Raw genomic sequence first — 13,518 nt, 5'->3', positions numbered from 1 at the left:
GTGGTGCTGGCTCCTACCCTGGGGGTCTTTAAGAGGAGGCTAGATGAACACCTTGCTGGGGTCGTTTGACCCCAGTACTCTTTCCTGCCATGGCAGAGGGACAGACTTGATGATCTGCTCAGGTCCTTTCCGACCCTACCTACTATGAAACTATGAAGCTGCGGCCTCACCAAGGCCGAGTACAATGGCAGAGTGACATCCTGGGATTTACTTGAGAAGCATGTATGGATGCAGGCCAGGTTTTCCTCGCTTTACTAGCCGCAGCATCACACTGAAGGCTCATGTTCATCTTGTGGTCAATCATGACCTCCAAGTTCCTTTCGTCCGTAGTGCTAACTAGCATAGCACTGCCGAGCCTATAAGCATGCTGCAGGTTTTTCCTCCCAAGGTGGAGAACCTTACATTTTTTGGTGTTAAACACCATCAGGTTCTCATCCTCCCAATTCGTGAGCCTGCAAAGGTCTGCCTGGATCACCCTTCTGTTCTCAGGTGTGGATGCTTTACCCCAGAGTTTGGTGTCATCGACAAACTTGGCCAGTCTGCTTCTGACACCAAGGTCTACAGTATTAATGAAGATGTTAAATAATATAGGCCCTAGGACAGAGCCTTGAGGGACCCCACTGGTCACAGCACACCATGACAATTGACTTCCATCAACCCCTCTGGGTCCTACTGTGGAGCCAATTCCCCAGCCAGTGGATCGTGTAGAGGCCAAGGCCGCAGTTGGCCACTTTTGCCAAGAGGCAATCATGGGATACCAGATCAAAGGCTTTTTTAGTCAAGATGTATGACATCGATCCCTTCTCCCTTGTCCAGGTGATAGGCCACCTGGTCATAAAAGGAAATAAGATTGGTCAAGCAGGACCTACCCGCAACAAACCCGTGCTGGCTATCCCTCAGGATGTTGCCGTCAGCCAGTCTGTTAAGAATGGCCTCTTTGATAATTTTTTCCAAGACCTTCCCTGGGATAGAGGTCAAGCTGATGGGCCTGTAGTTTGCCGGATCCACTTTCCTCCCTTTCTTGAAGATAGGCACCACATTGGTCTTCTTCCAATCTTCGGGCACTTCACCAGAGCACCAGGAGTTCTCAAAGAACCCAGGGGCTGAGCTATAATGCTCCTTGAGTAAACTGGGGTGTAAACTCCTTGAGTACCCAGAGGGTAAGGGATCTCCCTCACTTGGGCCTCCCTATCCCGTAGTGGGCAGGGGGGTCCCATGGGACTGGTGAAAGACCAACACAAAGTACCCATTTAGCAAGTCTGCTTTTTCCTGGGCATCAGTTGTCAGTTGTCCCATCTAGTTCAGCAGTGGTCCAATGTTGCCCTTGCTTTTCCGCCGGCTCCCCACATATCTAAAAAAGGACTTTTTATTGTCCTTGATATTTGTAGCTAGTTGGAGTTCCGTTGCAGCCTTGGCTTTCCTGGTTTGCTCTCTGCAGATCTGGACCAGTGCAGAGTATTCCTCCTTGGTGGTGGATCCAGTCCTCCATCCTTTGTAGTTCTTTCTTTTAAGAAGCTGGAGGTCAGCTAGTTCCCTGCAGAGCCAAGGGGGCTGCTGTGCCCTTTTGCTGCCTTTCCTCCAAGACGGGATTGACTTTGCTTGTGCATCCAGGATTGCTCCCTTGAGGAGCAACCACTCGTCCTGAACTCCCCTCCCCTTTGGGTTGTGCCCCTTTAGGGCCTCACTGACAAGCCTCCTTAGCTTGTCAAAGTCAGTTTTCCTGAAGTCAAGGACTTCTGTATTACTGACTGACTTGCCAGCTTTATGGCAGATGGTGAAGGTGATCAGCTTGTGTTCACTGTCACCCAGCTTCCCTTAGATCATTAGGTCACTGATTATGTCATCCCTGGTTGCCAGTACCAAGTCGAGCAACGCTTTACCTCTCATTGGTCTGCAGACTTCCTGCATCAGATAGAGCTCATCCACACACAAGAGAAAGCTTTGTGATCGCTCAGATTTGGCCAAGCGCTCTTCCCATGAGATGTCTGGGTAGTTGAAGTCTCCCATGACAACCATGCACCTGGAGCATGCGGCCTCAGCCAACTACCTGGTGAACTCCTGGTCAAGGTCTTGATCCTGGGTAGGGAGTCTGTAGTAGTGTCCCCTGCGCTGTGTTCCCCATGGATTTTCACCCAGAGGTTCTCAAGTCATCCACCCTGGGTGTCAATGTTGGCTTACAGGGTCACATAGCTTTCCTTAACATAGAGAGCTACATCCCCGCCCCTTTTGTCCACTCTCTCTCTCCTGTACAGGGTATAGCCATCTATACCCGTGGTCCAGTCACAGGTGGAGTCCCACCAGGTCTCCGTTATCCCTATCACATCATAATTATTTGAGTTTAGCAGGAGGACAAGTTTGTCCTGTTTATTCCCCAAGCACCTGGCATTTTTGTATAGGCACGCAAGTGTCCCTTTGGAGCCCCTTGCCTTGCCTATAGTTCGTTCCAGGGCTGGGGCAGGGGTGGGATTCCTTGAGTGCCTTAGCCTGCTGGCTTTGCAAGGGTTACTCAGCAGGCCAGCAGTGGCAGTAGTCCCCCGCTCCCCTGGCAGGCTTAGCTTAAAGCCCTATGGAGCAGGTCAGCCAGTCTGGCTGAGAAGAGCCTCCTCCCCAGTGGGGAGAGGTGGAGGCCGTCCCTTCCCAGCAGCTCACTGCCTCTCTCACCAAAGAGCAGGCTGTGGTCATGGAAGCCAAAGCCTTCCCGATGACACCAGCGCCACAGTCTTTGGTTTCACTACCTGGATCCTCCTCTACCTCCTTGGCCATAGCCTGAGGCTGGGAGGATCAAAGAGAACACCACCTGCACCCCCAACCCCTTAAGTAAGAGTGTGTGTTGTAAAATTCATTATCTTCTACCATCAACAAGATCACTGACCTAACGTAAATGCAAACATTGCCTTCAACCTAACCATGCAAAAACCAGTAATGCTCTCAACATACGATGCACACTATACAAGACATTACAATAGAAAATATGACAGTAGTGTTGTAGATTTAACTCCAGAATTACTAGTGATTGTCACTAACTTCGCTTTCAGTAGGAAAAAACATATTAGTGAACATGAAGTAAGAATCACAGCAGACCAAGATATACTTTAACTGAGTATTAGTACACTTTGGCTGAACAGAAAACAATCGTTATTTCAATGGTGCCTGGAGGGGTACCATGATAACCAAACTGAAAATAGAAGATCCGCCTTTAAAAACATTTATACAGATAAGTGACAGCAAATAGGTGATAGGAGGTTTGATTGATAGGAAAAGGGATAAGAAAATAATTAAAATTTGCATGAGCCCAACACCATAAAAATTTGCCCACAGTGTTAATATCTATGAAATCTCATTTAATCAGAACTGTGTGCATACAGACTCACACAGGACTGAATGATTGTATATGTAAAAATATATTCACAAATAATAACTATAATAAATAAATATAATGCCCAAAACAATCCAAACAAAAGGAAGGCTCCATGATAATTCATACCTAATAATCCATGGGTTTGTTCAGACAGCTTATGACTATCCATCACATATAATCCTAGGAAGTCTTGGTGTAAAGGATGTTTCTTCCATACTTGGTGCAAAACAACAACAAATGATGCACCGCCATCCATGAAAAGCACCAGATTCTTTTCCTTATTAATTATAAGAGTTAGTCTGGGGAAAAAAGAAACATTAGTTAAGAAATTTTATTTCTTGAAGTTGTCCCTGTGTACTGCAACAAAATTACTTGTGATGATGAAAAACAGAAAGGAAACATGACTGTGGGACAGGTTTATTTTTATAGAAATTCCCCATGTTGTGTAAAGAAATGTTTTCACTACACCAACTGAATTCTGCGTATGTACCAGCACAAAATATATATATTTGGTGCGGTGTGTACATTTGCACCCACACATATAGTTCTATATTCTCTGTGTGTGTGCATATATACAGCAGTAGATAGGATAGAAAGCAGAGCAGCACATTGGGCAAGGAGCACAGTACAGGGAACAGAAACCAAATAAGCAGGTGCTCCATAGTCTGCACTTCACTGCACTCACATATGTTTGTGTCATTAGAGTAAACCCATTTAATCTTGTTTGTTTTTGATCTTCTAGCTTGCATGTGCAAATGATTCAGGCATCACCATGTTGGCCAGTCTGGATCAGCCTCTCCAGGAAGGTTCTGATGGGGGTTCTGGGTCCATTTCAGAGCATCTGATTACACATAATCTTTCCTTCCATAACCTCAGTTGTGCCCTGTCAGCTGTCATGTCTAATGGCACAACACTGATCGCAGAACTTTTGTGCTTTAAACCAGCAGTGGGCACAATATAGCTCACAGGCCGAATCCAGCCCACCAATGGATTTTGTCTGGCCCACAGCAGGTGCCTTGGGCCTGCCCAGCCCAAGTGCAGAGGGCAGCCCAGGCCATGGTGTGTTTAGCCAGTCCTGCCACCCTGCACAGTGGGGTTGGGGTGGCACAGTGGCCAGACTCCACTTCCTGGCAGTCGCAGCTGTCAAAGCACTGGCCTTGGCCCCATTGCCTGGGCATCCTGGCCTTTCCGCCCAACATCTACCTCTAGGGTCGTGACCTATGCAAGCAGGGTGCTCAGCTGGGTGTCCAGGATGGGGCTATGTGTGGACGAGGAATAGTGTCTAGGAGTGAGGTGGATGGATGGGGTCAGGGAGGCCCCAGGATCTTGTGGGCAGTGACAATGTTGGGCCAGGGCCTGGGGCAGAGCCATGATCTGCTGCCTGCATGGCCCTGGGACAAGTGCAGGTTCCACAGACAGGGGCATTTGGGAAGCAGATCACGCTCTACTCCAGGCCCCAGCCCTGCGCTGTCAATGCTCCAAGATCCCAGCCCTGGACACAGCTACCCACCCTGCCTATGTAGCTCCCAGTCAGTCTCCATGGAGACCTTGGGATCGTGGGGCACTGACAGTGCAGGCCCGTGGCCAAGCCACAATCCACTCCCACACATCTCTGCCCACAGAACCAGTGCCCATCACAGATTGTCACTATCCCCATGATCTCGGGGCCAGGATCCACGTGGATAGGGCATGTGGCCAGGTAGACAGGCTGGGGCCATGGGTAGGCAGGCAGCTGCGTCCAGGGTTGGGATCTTCAGGAGGTGGCAACACGGAGCTGGGGCCCAGGGCAGAACCACAATCCACTCCCTGCACACCACTTCCCACAGAGCCCGTGCCTGTTGCAGGGCCCTGCCAGGAATAAATCGCAGCTCTGCCCTGGGCCCTGGCCCCACACTGTCACTGCCCCAAGATTCTGGGGTCTCCCTGGCCACGCCTGACTATCTTGCTCCCAGATGCCATAGGTGAAAAGCTGTGACCTGTATTTTGGTTGGGTTGGCGTGAAGCTGGTTCTTATTGTAGTAATCTGGGAGGTTGCTCAGTGCAAAGGATAACAGCTGGAAGCCCAGATCCCCATTGATACATCATTCAGAAACAATGAATAGAGCTCTGCAGACCAAAGCAGGTAAAAATTGAAAAGGACCATATTCAGCACCAGGAGAATAAAGTAGACCTCCACAACTGGCTTATTTATAAAAGAAAAATAAGGAGCTGGAATAAGTTTATAGAGGAGTTTGGATGTTCCATTTGGGATGTGTAGTGTGTAGAGTTGTGTTTGCAATCTCCAGGCTGTAGTACAGAGTGGAAGGTTCCTGAGGGCTGTGGGTTTTGACTGGGGTGTGCTGATGCTCCTCCTGGGACTTAAAAACCCCAAGAAGTTTTTGGCTAGAGGGTTTTGCCCCTCCACTCAAGGTTAGAACTACTGTTCCAGTTGGGATCAGGAAGGAATTTTACCACACAGATTGACATAGACTGTAAGGGTGTTTGGCTTCCTGTGCAGTGGGAGGTATGGTCTGCTTTCTTGGATTTCTTGAGTGTACGTGCCCCATTTGGGATCATAAAAGAATTTCATCCTGCAGTCAGATTGGCATGGCCCTTGGGAGGGTTTGCCCTCCTCTGTAGCAGAGGTATGGTCCTCTTCCTTGGATTTCTTCCGTGTGTTTTTAACAAACCACTTTGTATTCTTCCAGTGGCAGGTCACTGACAGTGCCCTCATCTCCTTTCTTTATCTGTGACAAATTTAAGGATGTTTTTGATATTTTGAGCATTATAGCTGGTACTTGTGCACAAGGATTGTTTGCAATGTTTTTTTAAAATAGACTAAACAAGTCTAGGGTAGTTTAGATAAGAATGATCCTACCTTGAGCAGGGGATTGGATTAAGTCCCTTTCAGCCCTACTTTTCTATGGTTAGTTGATCAGCGCTTCCAGGCACAGGAGCATGCCTAGAGTTCAGATGCACTCCTGTGGCTGGAAATGCTTACAGGCTGACTGGTACTCCTAGCCATGAGAGCACACTGAAGTTAAAGGAGAACAAGGCCAAGAGCTCTGACCCATGGGAGCACTAGGCTCCCAGCTTGCTACCTGTTGGTGCAGGGGGAATCCAGGATCATTAACCCAGAAATGAGTTGTGATTGGGATCTGATCCCCAGACCTTGTGCATGCATTTGCGGCATGGCAGGAAGTGCGGCAGTTGGGATTGCAGATCAAATCCCATTGCAACTTTAATTGAATGTCTGCCAGGGGCCTAAATTTTAATAATGAGAAAGCCATCTTATCAAATCAGTGTTTACAGGGGAGAAGGAAAAAAGATGCTTGCTTAATCTAATGGACCTTCTGGGAACTTGCTGAAAAAGAATCTTCTATTGCCTCTAAAACAAAAAGTTTGAGAAACTTTTTTGAATACTGAAGGAGAGTGCAGTTTCTACGAGATAACAGTTAAGAATAAATTTAGAATGAATTCTGAGAAAAAAAAGAGGTGGGGGTGAATCATTAAGCAGGTTACACAGAAGTTGGACGTTGACTAGGAAATGAAAAATGCTGCTGGCAAATTGAAGAGAGAAGAAAAGAATGCAAGACTCCCTTGTGGACACTGACTTGGGATAAAAGGAGCACTGTTGGGGGAGGATAAGTATCTGTCTTTATGTGTACCACAGGTGATTGTATATTTCTTTAAATGGTAAATTTGATATTTAATAAATTGGATTAGTTGATAACGTGTTTTTTTAAACTGCTCCAAATTATATTGTGAAAATTTTAAAGAGGTAAAGAAAAGGTGAGAAAAATGTAAGTGGTGAAGTCGATCCAAAATAATCGTCTGATTCTCCACTGCTTTGTATCTTGGATACTCATTTATGCCTGCACAAACCTACATATATGCAACTTCCATTCTGATCTGATTCCTTTTAATTCTCATTTTGGATTGGTATAAATCTGTGGCACGCCACAGGTGAGTCCGGTGGAGAGTCAGCCATTAAATGTTTTCTTGATATCTGCTAGAAGTAGAACCATACCTATTACTCTCTATAAATATACTAATATCCATTTCTGAAAAGGTGTTTTTATAACATATATTTTTGTTTCTGAAGACTGGAACTGTTACATTTTATATTATGGGCTAAAGCTATCTAATCTCTTTTCACTATTTCATTGTTTTACCCTTGCTCACTCAAACAGTCTCTAAAAGCAAATTTTGCTCACAATAATTATTGTAAATATGCATTAATTTATTATTAATTAGTGTATGGACAGACATGCTTATACCAGTGTAAAAACAGAGAAGACAGATGATGCAAACCCTCAAAACTAAAGTAATTTTGTCCAATCAAGTGAAGAATTATCCCTGCAAAGACTGGGGTAAAGGTCCGCTAGTGTAAATTTAGGTAAGGGAAGTGGAGGAGCCAGTTGATCAAGGAAAGCAGGCAAGTAACTGTTTTCCCAGCCTCTAATGCTCAGGCAGAGTAACGGCAGCCCACCTTGGTATAAGCTGCACATCTGTCAATTACATACCCTGATACAATTTATATTAGTACACAAAACTGATGTAAATCACACTGAGGTATGCATTAGTGGGTGCATGTACATGTGCAATTAATATGAAGGGATACACTCTGAAGCTGTTTGAGCCTGAGCACACTGCTTCTGGGTGCAGCATCTACACATGCCTGAGCAGGGGTGGAGCAGGCCTGGGCTGGCAGCGAACTCCATGAGTCAGCCCTGGGACCTGGGTTGTGGAGGGGCTGGCTGGGACATGTGTGGAGCGATGTGGCTAGGCAGCAGGCAGGAACCTGCCCCCTGTTGCTTGGGCTAACTGGGTGCAGTTTAAATGTGCATTTAAACTTCAGGTAATAACTCTGCCAAAAGAAAGCACTGTTTCTGACAGCAGTATCTTATGGCAGAGTTAATTAATTTACTGCACCCTAACACCAGCGTGCATGTACACAGTGACAGTTAACTGTGAAGCTAATTAGTCTACTCCGCAGTAAAGCGCATGTGCGGATGCACCCAGTTTGTCCACATCAAATCTTATACAATTTGAACAAATATTAGATTTTTTCTCTCTCTCTTGCATTTTCATGCAATATAAATTTTGAAAGCATTTTACTCTTAAGCAACCAATCATGTTTTAATCATATGAAAATTCCTTTATGAGTCTGTTATTTTTTTTATATACTGTACCCTTCTTGTTGCAGGTTGACTGTATCAAGCCAAGTGAAAACTGACTTTTCATTGCCATTCTGAAGGGTGATTTTCTCAGGAGTTACTGCTAGTTTTAAATCTAGATGCTTATTTGCAATCCCAAGTTTTCCAAAATAGGTGTTTTGAATCTTTGCCTCATTGCTTGTCCTTTTATCTCCAATAAGCTGTCCATTGACAGTGATACCTAATACAAAAAATAAGAGCGTTCTGTTCTACAAATAGAATCTGATCAATAGATATGAAGGAATAACATAGAAAGAAACAAAATCTTGAGGAAACAAAATGGAAGTTCCAAATCATACCAGAAGTATGTCCTATAATTATGTAAAGCAATGGCAAGTCTGTTGAATGTGAACTTACTTTAATGGTTAATTCCACTAGGCACATAAAATAAGGGCCCTGGCACAAGTTACCTTAAAAACATCTTAAAGGCATTTAAAATGAAAGTGGTCATTAGTTAAGGGGTGTTAAACTACCATTAGTACCCCCTAAATGTTTTAAAAATAAGCCATTCAAATGGAGGTTTATCTTGGAAATATTTTCCCTATGCAATTCCAGGGTATTGTTTGAATGGTCAGGGGAGGTAAAATGCTTTATTTTCATTCCATCAGCATCCCAGGGTGCACAGCTCTCAGCTGCTTTAACACTTCCTACCCTCCAAAACTCTAGTGGTTCTACTCCCCGACCTTCTGCTAAGAGCAACTGCTCTGAGCTTAACTGCAGAGAGACCATAGAGCTGGGGAAGCCTGCTTCCCCCAGCTGCATGCTCTGGCTGCTCCATTTCAGTCCCAGCACAGAGCCCAGGGAAGGCTGCTTCTCCCGGGCTCTGTGCTCTGGCCCCGGAGCTCTGGCTCTGTGCTCTGGCCCCGGAGCTCTGGTTCTGTTCCCTAGGCTCTGCTCTAAGCAGGGAACAGCCTCATCGGTTTTAGATGGAGTACAGACCCAGAGAAGCAGACTCCCTGAGGCTGTGCACTAGGGCTGTAACTAACGCAGGTGCTGGGAGAGCATCTTAACAACTGCTGGATCCTGGTGCTGAACCCAGCCCCAGGGTCTTGCACCAGGCCAGGATAGCTGCCCCCCTCCCCCCCTCAGCATGCCAGGATAGCTGCCGCCCTCCCCCCCAGCCAGCATGACCCCTGCTGCCCCTTACCCCACTCCCTACTCCAACCCATTCCCAATTCACCAAGACACATCCAAGATTTTAATCCTTTAACTTTTTAAAATCTTTTTTCACTTCTTTCTATGCATTCCCACTTGCCCCTCCCCCTTCAAACACTTTTTCAAGATTTGTCCCCTCCCTCCTCATTTTCTGCTCTGGCTGGACTTGTGCTAGAGGTGGAGGGAGGAAAGACCTCATGTTGGTTTCTCTGCCTCCCAGTTACGTGCCACCCACCCCCTCTCTCCCACCACAGGGGAAGAATAGAGTCTAGTCTACTCCCTGTTTCCCAGCCCTTTAGTGGCAAGTCACAGTCATGCAGGTCTGAAACTACATGAAGCCTTTGCCTGAGACTGTTCTAAAAATGTGGTAATTTTATGACGTCACAACATTCCACAGATTTCTGACATTATATAGATAATCTGTGCCAAAGCCCTAAGATTCTTTTTGTATTTGTATTTCATCAGTTTTTGTGTTGAGGGGGAAAAGTTTGTAAGTTGTTATTCTCAATCACTGATTTTAAGGCTATTATACATGTTCATTTTGCTCCTAAAAGTAAACACGTTTACATAAACAGTAGAAGTGATCTAGTCTTCCTTTGTTGCAGCTCTGCAACTCTCATTAATGATAATAAAAGTTGCAAGTTCCCACTGTACCAAAAAAGGGAAAGACCTATAAATCCAAGGTGCTAAAATTATGTAAATATTCTGTTTACTGTATTTAAAGAATAAAAAACTCACCTGTAACTGGGTCCTTTATTAAATTTAAAACTGCACCTGGGTTTTCATTGATATTAAAACAAAGAGCATCTTCTTTCTGTGGCACTGATATAATGAAGTGCGGATCTCCATCAACTGTAAATTATAATGACTAGCATTTATGGTTGCACGTGCTCAAAGTTCTTTGCAAACATTCATTAATCAAACATTACAATATCTCTTAGATGACTTACACTATCCCTTTAATAGACTGACTTAAATCATAGTGAATGACTCTTCTTTCATTCCAGAATGAAAGAAGAGTCATATTTAGCAGTGGCTAAATCATATTTTCTTGGTGTGTAGAGATGACAGTGGAAAAAAATTGGAACTCACTGAAATTATATAAAGATACTGAATCTTCCAGGGGTGTCAGCAAAATGATTTTGCTATGATCTATGTCCGGTAACAAGAAAATTTTGTTTTGGAAAGATATTATTCTAATACAAAAGTTCCTTAGACTTAAACAAAAGAAAACAGCTGTGCTTCATGTTTTAGTTAATAAATGATTTGATTCCTCAAGTTATTACCATAGATAGAACAATATCAAAACCGACCCTTTTAACAAAGACATCTTTTAACAAAACCAGACATCTTTTAACAAAGATGTTAAATTGTTCAGCAGTGGAAGACTTGGATAAAGAGAACCTGGACACAATACCCATTGTTTTTCCAAACTGAAACCCAACCTACCTTCTTAAAAAAACCTGAATAATCCTGGTTTTCCCCATCTTTAAGTACAATATCTTACATGGAATTATGGATGAATTAAAGCTGTGTAAAATTAGTATAATACACCCCATTAGTCTGGTGTACTGCCAAGAAAGAAGCAGTAGATTGGAAAGCTCTATATGTTTACTCATAGATTTGACAGTGTTATAATATTTTCTGAATATGAATCCTTTACGTTTTCTAAGACAATACAAAAACACTACAGTACAATTTCTAAAAGTAGGCACAGTCATGTGACAGGCACACCTAAGGACAAGTTTCATACAGCTTAGTCCTATGCCCAAGATATCAATTCACAAAAACCCTATCATCCTTAGTTTCTCAAGGCCCCATAGGAACCTGATCTTTTCCCAGGAAACCTACTGAGGTGCTTAAAGTTAAACTGCTTTGTATGCTGGGAGACAATTACTTCTTACCTGGCCCGAATAGTTAGGTGTTTCTATCTCACCTAAGGATGTTTGTGATTCACAAACTAGGTATTCGTAAATTCTTGGAGGGGTCTCATTCTGGCACCATGAATCCTGCTTCCCTTTTAGCACAGTGATCTGGTTTCAACTGGAAGGCTGGAGGGTTGTCATGTCCCTAGCCTCGCCAGCCTATTGGCTGGTGGTTAGGGAACTCCTCTAGAAAGTGGGAGCTGTGGTGTTGTATCACCATATACCTATGTCCCTTTGTCAAACTTGGCCTAAGCCCTTAGCTTTGATTAAGTAACTTATAAAAACAAGGCTGTCGATAAAAGCTGCTGGTGATAGCAGGAGCGAAGTGAGCACCCTTGGAGCAGAGAACAGGAAAGTAAGGATTATTGTCATGTTTAGACATAGTTATTATATACAAATGTATATTCTTTTCTTGGGTATACAGGCTATCAGAACTTTCATTAAAACATGTATTTATTTTACTACAACCCCAAGTGTGTATATTTAATAGTGCACATTTGAGGAGTTAGTTCATAATAACGATGCTGATGCATAAAAAGGCATACACTGTATTTGCTATATTTAGTTCTAAATAGAAGTAACCTTAGTTAGACGGATTGCCTTCACAGAAGATACATAGTGCTGTTGGTGTGGGATTTCTTTATCCAAAGTTATTTGAAAGCTTCTAATTGGTGCTAGCCATTTACCATTAATAATGCCAAAAGGGAAATATAGAAAAGTGTGCTACTGTGTACAACCCATGGTAAAATTATTTTTATTGACCATGTGAGAAGCAGGTTCCATTTGAGAAAAAAAATTCAGATCCAGCAACTTGTTAAGATTAGCAACCATTAACTGCTTAACTACGAAAAGTTAAAAACATACAAACTCTTGACAAAAGCCTAGTTCTGCAGAACCTAACAATTTTGCTACTGACCTCTGAAGACCTATGGTGTGTGGCATTATTCCCTGGAACAGACTTAGCATTCCATCTTTTTGTGGTTCATGGAAAAAGCTGTTAAATCAGCATGCTCCAGATGAATCAACTGTAAGGGAAAACTAATTTTGATATAGTCCTCACTTCTACAATTGAAGAATGTTGTTGTTATATTAAGAAAGTCATAGGTTGATAGCTGTAGATGAGACTATAGATGACTATAGTTGATATATAACCAGTTTGATAGTTGGGAAAACTCACTGTTGAACCTGGCAAACCTCACCTTTGGGTTCAAAGTGTTAGAGATGCAATGCTAGCACATTTTGTGAATCTCTCTTTGGCCCCCTCTACATGTTACAGGTATTGCACAATTAACTGGTTAATTGAACAATTACCTGGGCTAGGGACAGACATTCAAAAAGGCTGAGCCTGAATTGATTAAATCTTTGCAGGTTAGTCTAACCTGCAAAGATTGAACTGATTTGCAAGTTTATAAACATTCACTTTTAAATCAGGAAATGCAAGCACATGCCTGCAGTGGATCAGGCTAGAAGCCAGAGGGCACTAGAGCAAGCCCCCCCCTTCCCTTCCATAATGCTGAGCTGAGGAGGGGTGTGGCCAGGGCCTGGCAGGAGGCTATGATTAGGGAGGGATTTAAACTCCCAGCCTTGCCTACACAGTCTCCAGCTGACAGGGCTCCCAGCCACTGGGGTGCACCATGTCCAGTGTAAAACCCTCAAGGCCCTAGGGATTCTGGCATCCATGATACCCAGGGTCCAGGAGTTTCCCATACCCCCGAGCCCTAAGGATCTTAGCAGCTGCAATCCCCAGGGTCTGGAGGATTGCAGTGATCCTCTGGCCCCAGGGGTTTCCCATACCATCGGGGTGCAGTCATCCTCTGGCCCATGGGGTTTCCCCACACCTCCAGTCGGGGATCACCCCTGTCATGATCCTCCAACCCTGGGG

The 13,518-nt window shown here is 44.2% G+C and overlaps 1 protein-coding gene across 2 annotated transcripts in view; it reads right to left on the bottom strand.

The window, feature by feature from the left end:
* Positions 1–13,518, bottom strand: part of LOC102387098 (inter-alpha-trypsin inhibitor heavy chain H3) — a 141,205-nt gene that overhangs the window by 22,874 nt on the left and 104,813 nt on the right. For both annotated transcript variants that reach the window (XM_025206770.1, XM_014520940.2), the window contains exons 18-20: positions 10,450–10,563; positions 8,533–8,737; positions 3,485–3,657 (exon numbers count right to left, since the gene is read on the bottom strand). In XM_025206770.1, the coding sequence (XP_025062555.1) occupies positions 3,485–3,657; positions 8,533–8,737; positions 10,450–10,563 (492 nt within the window). The remainder of the gene's footprint in view (positions 1–3,484; positions 3,658–8,532; positions 8,738–10,449; positions 10,564–13,518) is intronic.

Source organism: Alligator sinensis, unplaced genomic scaffold (assembly GCF_000455745.1).
Source record: "Alligator sinensis unplaced genomic scaffold, ASM45574v1 scaffold78_1, whole genome shotgun sequence".
Taxonomy (NCBI): domain Eukaryota; kingdom Metazoa; phylum Chordata; order Crocodylia; family Alligatoridae; genus Alligator; species Alligator sinensis.
Note: the sequence above shows the minus strand (reverse complement) of the source record. Positions and strands in the feature narration are given on the sequence as shown.